Here is a 16,353-nt window from a genome sequence, read left to right on the forward strand (position 1 = left end):
CGTCAGCTGGTCGCATGGACATGTAAAAAATAAGCGCTTTACCTTTTTATGATAGTGATAAAAAAATATGAAACTTTGCATGTAGCATTCCATCAGGCGTTCCAAATAAACGGTTACGCAATTTACACATCACGCATACTTTGCGGACATAAAGTGATAAGGCATGTATTTTTCACATGTTCATTTCATCTACTGGTGGTCTTTCCACCTCGATACAACCGGCTGACTGTTTTTTTTTAATTCATGATAGCATCTAAACTATCATATAACAAAGTATCAGCCGGGAGGCGACGACTGACGATGTCCTGGCCCGCGGTCTATATGTCCTATCTGAGACCTCAAACTATCTTCATGGCAAATTTCATCTCAATTGGTTCGGTTTAAGCGTGAAGAGGTAACAGACAGACAGACAGATAGTTACTTTCGCATTTAGAAGCGCCTGGCGTCCGTTGGCTCGTTGGTTGGATGACATTCGTAGAATCACGGGACACTTCTGGATGAGACTAGAGGATATATAGGTATATAATATATAGCGGCGATTGAAATACAAGTGATAGTTGATTTGTCTATTATTACATTTAAGCCATATAAAGAGGGAAGAATAGCTTTGCGATCCTAACGAAATAACAGTACTTTTTCTATGAAATTCCATTTTGGGAGAAAACGGTCTCCACTAACTAAATATTTACAAATTAATTTGAATTTGATGTCAATCGCTTCAGCATACTATATTCTAGTTTTATAGTATTTGCTTTTTTGAAAAAATAAAAAATTTTTGTTTTGCATATTTTGAAAAAAACGAAAACCTATAAACCTCAATTTTCATTGCGTCAATAAGATACTAAAAAATCATGGAGAATGGAAAATATTTAAAAGTGGAATAACATTTTCTCTTTTTTTACGGACGATCACGTGTTCTTACTTGACATAATAAAATTATATGTTAACGTATGTACATGGTTATGGAAAGTAGAGGCAAGGAACAGAAACTCCTAAGGCAGAATTGTTGTAAAAGTGTCCAGCTGTCAGCTATAAATAATAGTTCCAAATCTCCAGAGTAGCGCTGGAGTAGCTAAGAACCTAGGCGTTATTGACGGATTGAAGTGCGCTGTCTATGATTAGATTTTTTTCTCAAGTATTCTAGGTATTGTAGCGCCACCTATTTATGGTTTTTTTGCCGGACACTTTTTGGTATATGGAGATTTTGTTCCTTGCTTCTACCTTCCATATACATGGTACAGTCAGCGTCAAATACTTTGTGCGCTGGTGGCCTAGCGGTAAGAGCGTGCGACTTGCAATCCGGAGGTCGCGGGTTCAAACCCCGGCTCGTACCAATGAGTTTTTCGGAACTTAAGTACGAAATATCATTTGATATTTACCAGTCGCTTTTCGGTGAAGGAAAACATCGTGAGGAAACCGGACTAATCCTAACAAGGCCTAGTTTACCCTCTGGGTTGGAAGGTCAGATGGCAGTCGCTTTCGTAAAAATTAGTGCCTACGCCAAATCTTGGGATTAGTTGTCAAGCGGACCCCAGGCTCCCATGAGCCGTGCCGGGACAACGCGAGGAAGAAGAGAGAGTACCGAACTATTTGGCGACTTTGACTGCTACGAAGTATTTGACGCTGACTGTACTCAAGTATCAAAATATGCACAATGTTATGGTTGACGATTTTACGGAAAATGCCCAGCGTAACTAAAGGCGAGTATTTTAGTAAAAGCTAATTGAGGGTAATATTGGTCGATTAATATATAAATAAGGTTAAGAGCAATTTCCTAACTTTTGGAAACAGAACAAATTTTGTTATAAATTTGTGTCTGCATGACCATTATATTTACCGTTGTAATTCGTTTTAGTAGGCGTGTACATTATTTTTAATTGTCTGTCTAAATTGGCTCTCTGTGTAATGGTCGGTAGAAAATTGCTTATTTTTAAGAACGCAACGCGAGATGAAATAATGAGCAAAAACAACAACATAAATTGTAGTGGTAATACATTTATTTATTACTGATCGGTTACTACGATAACAATAATTTGAGATCGGCGGTAATATTGCTCTATCGTCATTTCTAGTTTTACAAAAAATGAAGACTTATTATTTATATTTGCAATTTTTTTTTCTTCATAACATTTGTTACTTATGTTATTATTACTCTTCCAACAAAAATACATTGAAACAGCAAAACTATTTATAGCAGACTGTCTAAACTAATTGCCTTCACCTACGTTTATAAATAAATACTCTAACAAAAGTACAGTCAAAAGTCAGGTCTTACCATACCTTCAGTGCTTACCATCAGGCGGGCCGTATGATTGTTTGCCACCGACGTAGTATAAAAAAAAATCAGTACATGCACTTGCAATAATATGTTACACAGCGAAGGCCGCAAAACTCGCAAAACCCTGGCTGTATGCCATAAGAGCGTGTCACATATTTTTGCGGCCTTCGAAGAGTAATATATGATTGCAGGTGACTGTACAATGTACGGTGTACATGCAAGCACGTGTTTTAGGAATAATTTACATTGGAAACGGTCATTACCGTCATTCAACTTGTTTACATTAGTTACTACATATATTAACATTTTTTTCGGGTTATTACGTCATGGGTCAGCATTGGCCGGGAAGTACCTATGCGGGTTATCTCTAAGATACACACTTAAATTGATAATGGTCGGCGGAGTGCTAATTGGGTAATTTAATTTCAATAATATTTTTTATTATTCTTTAACTTACTAAAACATGTTCGTAAAGCATACGATTTTAGTCATACCTATAAAAATAAAAACCAGCCCTGAGCATTGACCGTCCGTCACAATAGATATAATTGTTCAAATAAAAAGTACAGCACTGCACAGTCACCAATTCCGGCTTTCAAATATATCGACTAGTATTATTATATTTAAAATTACGATAAATATAATTTGTCGTTTTAAATAAAGCTAGAATACTGTATGTATAATTGTACAGGAAGGAAAATAGAAACGCTAATCCATTACATACTCTAGTCCGGTGTTTACTGATAAGTAATAATTACATTTAGATTAACAACGTCAATGACTCAACGCGTTTTTATCGGGGAGTCCCCAAACCAAACAATAATTAAGATGCGGCCTTCAGGCGCGCTAAGTTCTATTTTTGGATATTATGTATCTAGTGCCAGTATTTTAACGCATTCACTGCCAGGGGGCGTGGCCTAGGGACAAACTTATATGACGGTGAACGCATATATGCGTCGGTGGCAGCGAATGCGTTAATAAGCTTGGTACCATAACTACAAGTAGGTATATATATTGGGAGCGTGCACGACTGTCACGCAACCTAGTGTCCGCAATTCTAGGGGAAAACGTCAATTCACTACATCTTATAAAACTACTCCAAAACTAAAAAGTACTGAACGGATTTTCATACGACTTTCATCTATCAATAGAGTGATTCTTGAGGAAGGCTTAGGTATATAACTTGTTAAGGTTTTGTGTAAATTGTTTGAAATATAACGATGTTGTCGGAAAACCTCACGCTGGCTAGGAGCTTTAATCGAAAACGCTGCCTAATGCGTTTGAGCTATAACAACACAATGTATGGTGGGGTTGTTTCTCATTCATAGGTCTACAAAAAAGTCCGCGATGTGAAATGTCTATCTTTTAAGGATAACTTACTATATCCATTCTTAACTTCTAGAAAAAGATCACGTAATATGTGGCATTTGCAAAGCTATTTACATGGATACATTATTAACAATTATCAAAATAAATACGTTAGTTATATTAAGCATTTCATAATACAGATTACAATGGTCCCTTACACCATATAATTTAAATGAATATTTCAGGAGTAATCGTAAATCAAAGTTTCATTTCGAGCCATATAATTGTACGAAATGTTAAAGACGATAGCGATAGCAGTTAGTTCAAATTTTTACCACCTTATGCGCTGGGATCGCTTTACTTACCCCCACCACGCACTTCGCACGGTCCCAATGAGGTGCTAACAAATTAGTTACCAATGTTTTTACAGCCTAATAGTACTCTGGAGCATATTTGAGTATGAATATGAAACATCATAGGTTTTACGATGTTTTTTAGAGAAAATGGGAAAAGAAATTTGTTACGTAAAAACGTGTGTTTCGATGAGACCTCATTCAAAAGATTCTAGAACCTCTTTTAGTTATCATTTAACTGGCCACTTCACGTTGACAAATTAAATGACACGTTGATTACGAGTATGACATTTAACTCTAACGGACAAAATTTCGATTTTATATGGCAAAAATGACCACCCCATAACACTATTATTTTAAAATTCATTTCCAAATAACAGGGTTCAATTTTCCGTAATTACTGATACTCGTCTGACCGACAAACAATTTACTACAAAAAAAGCGGCTAAGTGCGAGTCGGACTCGCCCATGAAGGGTTCCGTACCATTTATGGCGTATTAAAAAAAAAACTACTTAAGGACTAGATCTTGTTCAAAACAATTTTTGGTGGAAGTTTGCATGGTAATATACATCGAATATATTTTTTAGTTTTATCATTCTCTTATTTTAGAAGTTACAGGGGGGGGGCACACATTTTACCACTTTAGAAGTGTCTCTCGCGCAAACTATTCAGCTTAGAAAAAAAATGATATTCGAAATCTCAATATCATTTTTGAAGACCTATCCATAGATACCCCGCACGTATTGGTTTGATGGAAAAAAAAATTGAGTTTCAGTTCTAAGTATGGTGAACCCTCAAAATTTATTGGTTTTTTTATTTTATTTTTGTGTGAAAATCTTAATGCGGTTCACATCTACTTACCAAGTTTCAACAGTATAGTTCTTATAGTTTGGGAATAAAGTGGCTGTGACATAAGGACGGACAGACAGACAGACATGACGAATCCATAAGGGTTCCGTTTTTTGCCATTTGGCTACGGAACCCTAAAAAGTGTTTACTCTCGTCAGTTAATGCACATGATGATTTTTTTATATATTATTATAATTTATATTTTTGTTTGGTAAATGAAAACAAAAAAAAATATGAACAGTTTTCTTAATTTATATTTAAAGCCCGACCAGAAATATATGATCATTGTCAAGAGGGCGCTGTTATTCTCTTGTATATATATGGTCTATATATGGTGACAGTTCAGTTTGGTATGAAAAAATTAGTTCCAATGAAATTCCGCAACATGGCGCGTGATCATATATTACTGATCAGGCTTTAAATTTATTTGTTTTTGCATTGATCAAAGCATTGATGAGTGTTGTCTCTTACTTCCCCAGTTCAAATGTCTATTTCAGTTGCAGTTTATGCCTCCGTATTTTAGTATTTTACCAAAGACAAAAGAAAAAATACTTCTCAATGCAAAATAGAATCTGAAGAAGTCATTCTTTATTCTAATTAAAATAGCACATAAAAACTTTATAGCTCTCTTGGGCTGTTCATTTATTCAGAAGCACCATACCCAGTCTTTGTAAGTTAAAATTGCTTGCCCTTTACTCTTAATTATGAAAAAAATAATAATTTATTGCGAAGGAAAATTATGACTTCCTGTTTCTCATCTCATAATTGTGACGTTCCATGGGAAAAGGTACTTTATGGCGGTTGGCGCTCACGTCGCGTAGCACTGCAATAGTATTGGAGCGTCGGTAATAACAGCGTAAGTGCCGACCGCGGGACGTCACAATTAATGTTAACCGAAATAATATTAAAGCTATAATATTGATATATAAATGTTTGACGGATAGTTTTATTTTTACATATCACAAAAGATACTTATACACTGCGAAATACCTATGTATACTTAATTTTCAGAAACACGTAAGTTTCTTATTTCGTTACAATTTGTAAAAATGTAGCTTGCTTTTGTTTAAAAAAGTACACCGCTCCATTCAACTTATTATACGTAACTAATCTTGGATATATTATCTTGTATCAAATTATTCAAGTTGTTCATATACTTCTTCTAAGGGTTCATACGTCCAGTCTTCACTATACACTGAATAAGAGCTTTGCCGATCTGCAAATAAACAGAAATTTAAAGCTTAACTTACTTATAAAATTTCATCCCGTCTACATTATTTATATACAATACAATGCAATACTCTTCATTGAACACCTCACATAGTTGACAATAAATGTACAGAAACAAACAAAGACAATTTGATAGAGGTAACAACAGGCGGTCTTATCGCTTAAGAGCGATCTCGGTTATCGGAGACAATAAATTACATACATATTATTGTTTTTAGGGATATCTATCTATAAATATCTTTATTAATTAAACAGCCGCTTCTGTATGTGACCTAGGTAGGTAGCCATTTATACTTAGTAGTATGTTTCGTAATACAATGGAATCAATTAAGACTAAATACAAGTACGTATTTTTTTTAACTAGCCCGAATTAGCACATGGTTCTCTCAAGGTACTACTAAGGACTTACTATTCAAATTTGAAGCTAGGGGCACACCATGTAACGGAGGCATTTTTGAATGTGCTATTTGGTTCCCAAGATGGATTGGTCGTTTTGTCTCATTGTGAACTGTTGATGTTGATGGAGATCCGGTGTGGTAGGCGTTGTGTTGACGTACAAATGTTGATGCTGGAGTGGTCGCCGTTATTTTTCTATCTAATTTCCCGTTCGGTTTACTAACAGATTTCGATAGTTCCTCCATTTCCATTAGGTTTCCGTAGATAGGACCAGATTCAGGGTCTAAAAAGTACAAATTAATTTAAAAAAACGCTTAGTAACCAACATGACCATCCGGCAGAAAGCACGAAACATGGCATGCGTATAGCTTTTAGGTTTATAAGAATAAATAGAAGTAAAAACATGATGAGAAGTTATTGTTTCTCTCCCCCCCCCCCCCCCCCTACTTTTATACTAAACTAAAACTGTGAAAGCTACAATAAAATGTCTAGAAGAAGTAGGTATATTCTCCATAAAATTCCCTACAATCTTGTTTTTGGAAGTAAGTGCATATTTTTAAATTATGCTTAATTTCTCGGTATAATATTTGCGATTTTGAAAGCTTGCATGAAAAAAAAAGGCTAGTTCAGTGTTCATTTAGTGTTCAGTGTTTTGTGTTGTAGGGCAAGTTGTATATCATTTTCGTATAATTTAGGGACGAAAATTCATTCTTAACATAATTCTCAAAGTCAATTGTCAGACACTTTTTTTTTCATACAAAAAAATGCAATATACACAAAATAAATTGTTTTACAATTTAGCCCATTTATTTACTAGTCTTAAAAGTATCACTTCAAAGTAGGTACTCATACATTATTTTTGTGAAAAAATAATAATTTGTAGCGCGTGGCGGTGGCGATTTTCATATAATGGCCGAAGTCAAATATTAAAAATGTTTAAAGAAACACTGAATTTGGCATTTTAAAAGTATGAATACAATATTTTAATGCTTGTTTCATGCGCTTTTGGCCTTTTTGGTACAAATTTGTCGTTTTATTTTCATGCAAACTTTCAAAATCGCAAAAAGGTATTATAAGGAGAAATTAAGCACAATTAAAAAAAAAAACTTACGAAGACAATATTGTAGAGAATTTTATGGAGAATGCACTTCTCCTATAGACATTTTATATTAGCTTTCACAGTTTTTATGAAAATTTATAAATACTAAAAATGGGGATATAAAAGTGGGGGAAAGGAGAGAAACAACTTCTCGGCATGTTTCTACTTCTATTTTCAAATAGATATTTAATTTATCTATCGAACGATATATCAAACTTCAAAACAATGTTTAACTAAAAAATAGTATACATTCTTTGGGATATTGCAATGGATTTGTCGATGACAAATATCTATGAGATGTTTCAGTTGGAGTCTTACATTCTTTAGCTGAAGTAGCAGACACATCGTGGGGCTTGGCTGATTTAAATAAAAATAATCCTAAGTTATTCGAAAGTCGTTTCATTTGCTTCATTGGTGTTTCAACTGTTGACTTCGTGTCTTTGGCCTTATGTTGGCGCGGAAGTTTTGAGGCTGTAGTGGTCTTATTCTTCACATTTGATCTTGTTGGAGAACTCGATGATTCTTGAAGTTCATTATGATTTTGGTAGGTTAAGTTGGGGGCCTGTTCTGTGATCAAATATAATTAAATGATGGTGGAAACGATTTAAAAACTAAAATGTATAGAAAGTCGATTTTTTCCTTGGTAGATTAATTTAACCGTACGCGCAATAACTATTAGCAATCACATTTTATTGGTTATCCTGATTATTTCAGTGGTCATGATGGTTTAATGTCTTGAAAAGTACTTGTTCAAACTATGTGTTTTCAAAACTAATAGGAATCTGGAATATGAGTCAAGCTTTCTGATTAAATGTATTTTTCTTTCTAATAATATAACATTAATCTATGTAACATTTGAAGTCACTGACTAAAATTGTTTTGAAAATACAGCGCAGTAATATACTGCCATCCCGACAACTTTTGTAAAAATAAAACCGGTAGGTAACCAGAGGTCATTCTAAAATATATATTTTATTACAACGGTTTAAATTAATTAACTATGTTACCAATGTCTTGATTTTCTTCGATTTCTTCATGATTTCCACTTTCCGTAACGACAGAGCCTGCGTCAGGTCTATTTTCATTTTTACGGGTACCTACAAAAGATAATGAATTTTCACCAACATGTTTTTTCAGGAAGAGAGAAATCTTGTACAGTCGAGTTCATATACGTATTTTCACCTTATTGGAATGAATTAAGGTGAAGAAATCTATACATATTTACGAACTCGACTGTACATGAATTACTCTCTCAAAATTACCTAGTACAACCGTAGTATGTCATACTTCCATACGTTACTCAAAGGTTTAACTCTCAGTGAATAAGTAGGTTCCTATTTATAGATAGAGAGCATGTGTGAAACTGTTTTTTGTTTATAAAGTGCAAACGAGATGCATAGAAAGTAAGTTACGCTCACGCTAGCGAATATGTCAGTGTCAAACTGGTGGTTGGTGGTGGTTATAACAAAGAAAGAGATCGCAATATCTTACTAATAAAAAATACTTCCGTCCAGTATCATAAAATAAATAAATTTTCATCAATTTCCTTAATATATCCAGGAATGTTACAAATTGAGACGTTACATTTTTTAATATTTAGCCTGATTCTGATTTTCATTTATTGTTCCGAAACTGTTACGGATTCATTCAGTCTGCTGTCAAAAGTCACATTTCTGGACCAGAACAAAAATCAAAATCAAATTTGGGCTCTTTTTTATTGTCAGTGATGTGGCCTTTGGCTATTGTCTTTTCAGGAAAATATTTTCCTCTTCTTCTTCTTCCTCGCGTTGTCCCGGCATTTTGCCACGGCTCAAGGGAGCCTGGGGTCCGCTTGACAACTAATCCCAAGATTTGGCGTAGGCACTAGTTTTTACGAAAGCGACTGCCATCTGACCTCCCAACCCAGAGGGTAAACTAGGCCTTGTTGGGATTAGTCCGGTTTCCTCACGATGTTTTCCTTCACCGAAAAGCGACTGGTAAATATCAAATAATATTTCGTACATAAGTTCCGAAAAACTCATTGGTACGAGCCGGGTTTGAACTCGCGACCTCCGGATTGCAAGTCGCACGCTCTTACCGCTAGGCCACCAGCGCTTCTCAGGAAAATATTTTCCATGGGTTAATTACCGGAAAGATTATAATTTACTCAACGAGCAAAATCGAAAAACTAATCGGAATGCACCTTCAGTCGACTGAGCGGCACGATGAACTCTCTACGGTTACAGCACTATTTTGGTATTTACGCCCACCACGCTAAGCTGATGAAACGATATAGCAACTAGATCGAGCAATGTATGCATGTCAGCGGCCGATCGTAAAATCCGCCTGATCATGAAATTCCTAGGCATGTCGTGAAGCTCCCTGTTTTTCATTCCTTGGGTCGACGGAGCCCCGCATAGTATCTAGTAGCTATTTCTAATTTGCCCTTCGGGATCTGAATCAGCCTAACGAACCTATCCTACCTATCTATTGGTTTAATGAATGTGACTAAAGTTAAATCATTACACAAGAGCATTACGTTCATCGCCAACATGCATTATAGGTGTATACCTATAATGCATGTTGGCATGTTGCATTACGAGTGTGTAAGTATTTACACACTCGTAATATATACCACATGCACAGTGATTTCAGTATAGTTGTCTAAATAATGAGGTGGGTAAGTTTTATCCTACCCAGTATTTCCTAATTAACGATATCGGCTTACTATATCGATAGTTGTATTCTATTGTCATTGTTTTAGTTTATTTTTAAAATTGAATTTATATCAAATGACTGCAATTATTCAAATGATTTGTTACGGGTAATGTGAGAAGCTTAGTTAAACTCAAGTTTACCCTAGTATAAGTTATAATTAGTATTACTCAAGCCTTTTGGGTAAAGTCCGAAAACTTAAGGAACTTTAATCTGTATTCGGCGTTTACCCGTATACATCTAAGCCTACCTAATACTGGCTGGGTAATAAGTATTAGGTGTTGCATCATCACTTCTGACATTAGCTTTAGGTACCCTCCCAGTGTTGGGTAGACCTAGATGTATACGGGTAAAGGCCGAATACAAATTAAACTTGATTTAATTTTCGGGCTTTAACCAAAAGGCTTACTACTAGGTAGGTACTCGTGTACCCAGGTTTTTTTCAACTTAAGTTTTCTTAAATTAAGTATACCTGTTATGGGTAATGCTATAATATAAAGCAAAACTAGGTTTACCCGGGGCTACTTAGGATTACCCAAGTTTTACCCATAAGGCTTGGGTAAAACTAGTTATACCAGGGTAAACTTGAGTTTAATTAACCTACCTAACATTACCCGTAACATTATAAATAACGGAGTATAAGTACATACCTTTCGATTTGCATGTGCAGTTTATTATGCATAAAGTTATGCTTTGTATTATGATTATCAACAATAATACACCCGATACACCAAATCCTATTATCATTAGTTGTTTGTAGTCTGAAATTAAAACCGATTTATTATTAGGTGATCAATGATATTATTTATAGATAGGTTATACTCATACATAAGGAGCACAACAGATAATTCCATATTTATTTATATACCTACGAACAAACCTGTTTTTTTTTTTTAAATTCCGTTTCGCATTCCATTCAATTTCGTCATACTCGTTGTTAAACATAAGTGTGACATAAGCTTGTATCGGGTGTTCTAGAAAGTATAAGCACAACTTTGCACTGCTGCGTTTTTGGTCCATAATATGAACAAGAAAAAAGTTACCTATATTAATTTGTCAGTTTCTTAGTTACCTATAATTATTTACATTCGTCGCAAAGTTTGTGTGTAAAATACGTGAAATGCGGGAAATTTCTTCAGAAAAATGAAAAAAAGATTATGCACAAATGGTGTGCCATTCCTAACATTGCGCTCAAAGAGTTGGCGAAGTCTGTAGGAGTTAGCATCGGAGCCGTGCATACGGCTATTCGAATGTATGGTGAGGATTTCATCTTTTACGATGCACCAAAAAGTGGTCGGAAAATGGGGCCTGTGGATCGAAAATTGAACCGTAATAGGTATTACTCAAGTGTCCAGCAAAAAAAATTACTTGTCTGTTAGGAATGTGGCCGTAAGACTACGAACATCGGCTAACAATGTACAACTTTCCAAGGCAAAAATTGATTTAAAGACCTGTAAAAAGCAGAAGAAACCAAATTAACGGAGCACTAAACAGGCCACATGCGTGAAACTAAGGGTGAGAAAATTTAATGATAGCATATTGTGCCGAAAATAGGCGTGCGTTATTATGGACGACGAAACCTACATAAAATTTGAATATGAAATGCTCCTAGGTAACCAATTTTACACTGTACGAAAAAACTAGGATGTTGTTGTTGTTGCCGACAAATTCATTTTCGTCGAAACTTTTATCAAAAAATGGTTTGGCAGGCCATTTGTGAGTGCGGGAAGTCGTCCAAGCAATTCGTCACCACACAATCAACGAAGGCCGATATCTACTAGAGTGCTTGAATCCCGCTTGTTTCCCATGATCCGTAAGTATGATGGTCCTGTTTTGTTCTGGCCAGATTCCTGGTATAGACACAACGGAGTTAAATACTTATATGTCTAAAGAAATGAATCCACCGAACTGCCCGGAAGCCAGGCCAATCGAAACTTTGTGGGCTCTTACTAAGGCATGTCTCCGAAAAAACATTAAGCCTGCAGATTCTATTGAGGCCTTCAAAAGAAACTGATCGAAAGCCTCCAGTCATTGGAAATAAATCTGTGCTGAATCTTATGTCGAACGATCTCTGGCTTACAACAGACGGATTTAAAAAGCGGCCAAGTGCGAGTCGGTCTCGCCCAAGAAGGGTTCCTTTATGACGTATTAAAAAAAACTACTTAAACTACTAGATCTCGTTCAACATTTTACCACTTTGGACACACATTTTACCACTTTGGTAGTGTCTCTCGCGCAAACTATTCACTTTAGAAAAAAATTGTATTAGGAACCTAAATATCATTTTTGAAGACCTATCCATAGATACCCCACACGAGTGGATTTGACGAAAAAAATTTTTTTTTTAATTTTATGACGTATTAAAAAAAACTACTCACTAGATCTCGTTCAAACCAATTTTCGTTAGAAGTTTGCATCGTAATGTATATCATATATTTTTTTTAGATTTTTCATTCTGTTATTTTAGAAGTTACAGGGGGGGGACACACTTTTTTTCACTTTGGGAGGTTCTCTCGCGCAAACTATTCAGTTTAGAAAAAAATGATATTAGAAACCTTAATATCATTTTTGAAGACCTATCCATAGATACCCCACATGTATGGGTATGTTGAAAAAAAATTTTTTTTTTTAATTTCATGACGTATAAAAAAAAGACTACTTACTACATCTCGTTCAAACCAATTTTCGGTGGAAGTTTACATGGCAATGTATATAGTATATTTTTTTTAGATTTTTCATTCTGTTATTTTAGAAGTTACGGGGGGGGGGGACACACATTTTACCACTTTGGAAGTGTCTCTCGCGCAAACTATTCATTTTAGAAAAAAATGATATTAGAAACCTCAATATCATTTTTGAAGACCTATCCATAGATACCCCACACGTATGGGTTTGATGAAAAAAGATTTTTTGAGTTTCAGTTCTAAGTATGGGGAACCCCCAAAATTTATTGTTTTTTTACTATTTTTGTGTGAAAATCTTAATGCGGTTCATAGAATACATCCACTTACTAAGTTTGAACAGTACAGCTCTTATAGTTTCGGAAAAAAGTGGCTGTGACAGAATCGGACAGACAGACGGACATGACGAATCTATAAGGGTTCCGTTTTTTGCCATTTGGCTACGGAACCCTAAAAATATAGTACCTGAATTTTTTACATAATAAGTAGAAAATATAATATTGACTAATAAATAATTGTAACATTCAAGAAAACTAATGTTTTTATATCATTTGGAGCTTGTGATTATACTTTCTGGAACACCCGGTAATCTTTCTTTTTCGGTGTGCGGGAGCTCGTTAGCACGTACAAATTTTTAGCTTGCCTACGCGCGACTAAAGGCAATTTGTACAACGTAAGCGCTACAATTTTAGCACGCCTTAACCTATCTTGTGTTATAATACCATTGTTGGTGATCAGATCCGCAAAAAAAAACCACAATCATTCAGATATTCAGCAAACACACATTGTATTTAAAATTATGCCTAACAATAAAACGACAGATGTATATAGTGCCTATATAGTGCCTATAAGTAAACTTATTATCTACAATAAAGGAAATGCTAAAATTATAAGTTTTCTAATAATCAAATGGTTACCGAGTGGGACCCACGGAACATCGTAAATGGTACAGGCCGGGGTGCAAGCAGACCGAAAAGAAGATGGCACGACTTCGACGCATCTTATCCGGAATGGCGGGAAAGCACAAACGACTGGGTAAGTGAAGGAAACGAGGGAAGGCCTTTGCCCAGCAGGGGGACACGAAATTAGGCTGTATTTATTGTGTATTATTTTATACACATTTACATAAAATATGCAATAGAAACAGACTAACCATATTTTTTAATTTTTGGTAGTTTTAACGATTTTTGTCCTATTACAGTTATTATTTCCTCAAAATATACTTTATGATTAACAAACATACTTATGATTTCTTAAATTGCCAATAACGTGTGATAATATTATTATATTATTATAATATTATTATCACACGTTATTTAACTAGCCTTTGTTTTATTATTTACATACCGACTACTGAAGTAGAAATCTCTTCAAATTTGTGTGTAGTATCTGAAAATAAGTATTAACATAATTGATTTAATAACGCAGGCAGAGAGAGGACAGTAACTCTCCCCTGATTAGTGTTCAGTTGTACTTGCGATCTTAGCATTAGTTGTTGATATATTTATTTATTTATATATTCTCGAATAAGTACTTTCTTATCGAATACATTTACGTTACGTTTATAGTACGAGTACAGTCAAGATCATAAATATATATAGGTACACATGTCATCATATTGATCTATTTAAAAAGTGGAAACCAATTTGTTCCTATTGTGTCTAAAAATAGTATTAACAACTCTTAGCGCCACTTGCCCCCTCCTAACCCGGGATTAACCGGTTAAACCCGGAATTACCATGGTTACCAGTACAATTCGAGACTGGGTTAACGGTTTAAACGAGTCACCCTGGGTAAGTGGTAAGGCGCAAGTGGCGCTTAATGTTTAAGAGGAAACATAATGTATTAGAATAAAATAAATATTTACTATCGTTTACAGGAGTATACGAATATATTTCCACACTTTTGAAAATCACAATAAACACAAAACAGTTTATTAAAATCATTGTTACAACTTCAACTACACCAGTGGGGACTGAAAATGATATTAAATTAAATTATGAGGATAACATAGCTTAACCCATACTCATCGACGTCACCATCGCTGACGCAAGGCAAAACTATGGTAGATATTACTAAGTAGCGGCTATATTTAATAATATAAATTTCGCGAAAAATACTGGGCGAAATAATCATCACGTCTTTTCACCAAAAAAAGTTAAGATTATACTTTATGTATTTTGTAACTGCCTACATAAAATTTGTCAGACTATTTATGTATGTAATAGGTTACTTATAGTTATTAGTGCTTGCGCGGTATCTTTTCTAAAACCGACGATACCTTTTTATAACTATTAAAGGGGAAGCCCGCTTGTACAATGGGCTGTGCTCTGAGGAGTTGTTTGACATGATACCAACGGTCACTTTCTATCACCGCAGCGCTCGCCGTCGGCAGGGTGTTCACCCTCACACCTTAGAACCGGTCGCGTAATGTGCGGTTCAAGAGGAATTTCCTCCCGCGGACGCTCCGGCTGTGGAATGAGCCCCCTTACGAGGTTTTCCCGAGAATCTACAGTATGGGGTTCTTCAAAAAAGGAGTGTACAGGTTTTTAAAGGGTCGACAACGCGGATGTAACACCTCTGGAGTTGCAGGCGTCCATAGGCTGGGTGACTGCTTACCGTCAGGCAGGCCGTATGCTTGTTTGCCACAGTCGTGGTACCACAGTTCCAGTGAAAAAAAGTATGAGTTTTAATAATATTCAAATACTTTTTGACAGTCTAAATAAGGAAGAACTAGATTTTTTTTAGCGCGTTCACGCTGCTTAACTAATCTTTGAGTCACTTATAAAAACCAACGATAATTCCTAAGTTTTTTCGTTGATTTATTTGTGTAATATTTGTTTGTAATACGTGTTCAAGATAACTTTGCCGGCGACTCCAAGTTGGAGAAAAAATCATGGCTAATTTTTTTGAAAAAGAAAATCATAATCATAAATCATTTATTTTGTGGCCTCAGCATAATGGTGACCTGAAGGGCAGCGCTGATCTTCCAGCGAGACCATTTGGCTTTGTAACTGTACGGCACAGCCTCTTATAAACTGAACGCATCCACGTTTCGACGTTTTTATTCCACCGATTTTTGGGGCTCATAATCCTAGATACACGTTTTCATAATATTTCACGCTTTTTCATTATATTATCCGACCGAGTTAAGAAAGTAACTGATTGCTAATATAATAATATAGTGAATTTTCCATCATCTTTACCACCCAATGCGTCAGTACATGTATCTTTTTTTGTCGTTTCTTTTCATTCAGTTGTCTTGCATCACAATTGCGCGTGTAATTATTTTCTATGTAATACTTATTGATCTTAATTTCCTGCACCTCACTTGGCAAAGTAAACTGTAACTGTGTAAACGTTAACCACTTATTTAGTCTTATTAATTTATGTTGTATGTATCTTTCAAAATATTTGTATTGTTTTCACGGTAATTTCATTGTTCCATTGTTATTTATTAATAC

The 16,353-nt window shown here is 35.2% G+C and overlaps 1 protein-coding gene across 2 annotated transcripts; it reads right to left on the reverse strand.

Moving 5' to 3' along the window:
- Positions 1 to 4,909: 4,909 nt before the first annotated feature.
- LOC133520496 (uncharacterized) lies at positions 4,910 to 15,771 on the reverse strand. 2 transcript variants are annotated; one of them, XM_061854939.1, is made up of 7 exons: positions 14,757 to 15,771; positions 14,237 to 14,278; positions 10,859 to 10,969; positions 8,522 to 8,611; positions 7,833 to 8,081; positions 6,429 to 6,698; positions 4,910 to 6,005 (listed from the first exon to the last, which is right to left on the reverse strand). In XM_061854939.1, the coding sequence occupies exons 1-7, from the start codon at positions 14,833 to 14,835 to the stop codon at positions 5,926 to 5,928; spliced, it is 921 nt and encodes a 306-aa protein (XP_061710923.1). In that variant the 5' UTR covers positions 14,836 to 15,771; the 3' UTR covers positions 4,910 to 5,925. The 2 variants fall into 2 exon arrangements, with proteins under 2 accessions (XP_061710923.1, XP_061710924.1); XM_061854940.1 differs by lacking the exon at positions 10,859 to 10,969 and having other exon boundaries at positions 14,757 to 15,768.
- Positions 15,772 to 16,353: the final 582 nt, after the last annotated feature.

This window comes from Cydia pomonella, chromosome 8 (genome assembly GCF_033807575.1).
Source record: "Cydia pomonella isolate Wapato2018A chromosome 8, ilCydPomo1, whole genome shotgun sequence".
Taxonomy (NCBI): domain Eukaryota; kingdom Metazoa; phylum Arthropoda; class Insecta; order Lepidoptera; family Tortricidae; genus Cydia; species Cydia pomonella.

Coding starts and splice junctions, on each gene's coding strand:
- LOC133520496 (XM_061854939.1), bottom strand. CDS start 14,835: ATGATTTTAATAAACTGTTTTGTGTTTATTGTGATTTTCAAAAGTGTG. Junction 10,970..14,236: donor GATTTCTACTTCAGTAGTCG/GTATGTAAATAA, acceptor TTTTAATTTCAG/ACTACAAACAACTAATGATA. Junction 8,082..8,521: donor CGAAGAAAATCAAGACATTG/GTAACATAGTTA, acceptor ATTTGATCACAG/AACAGGCCCCCAACTTAACC.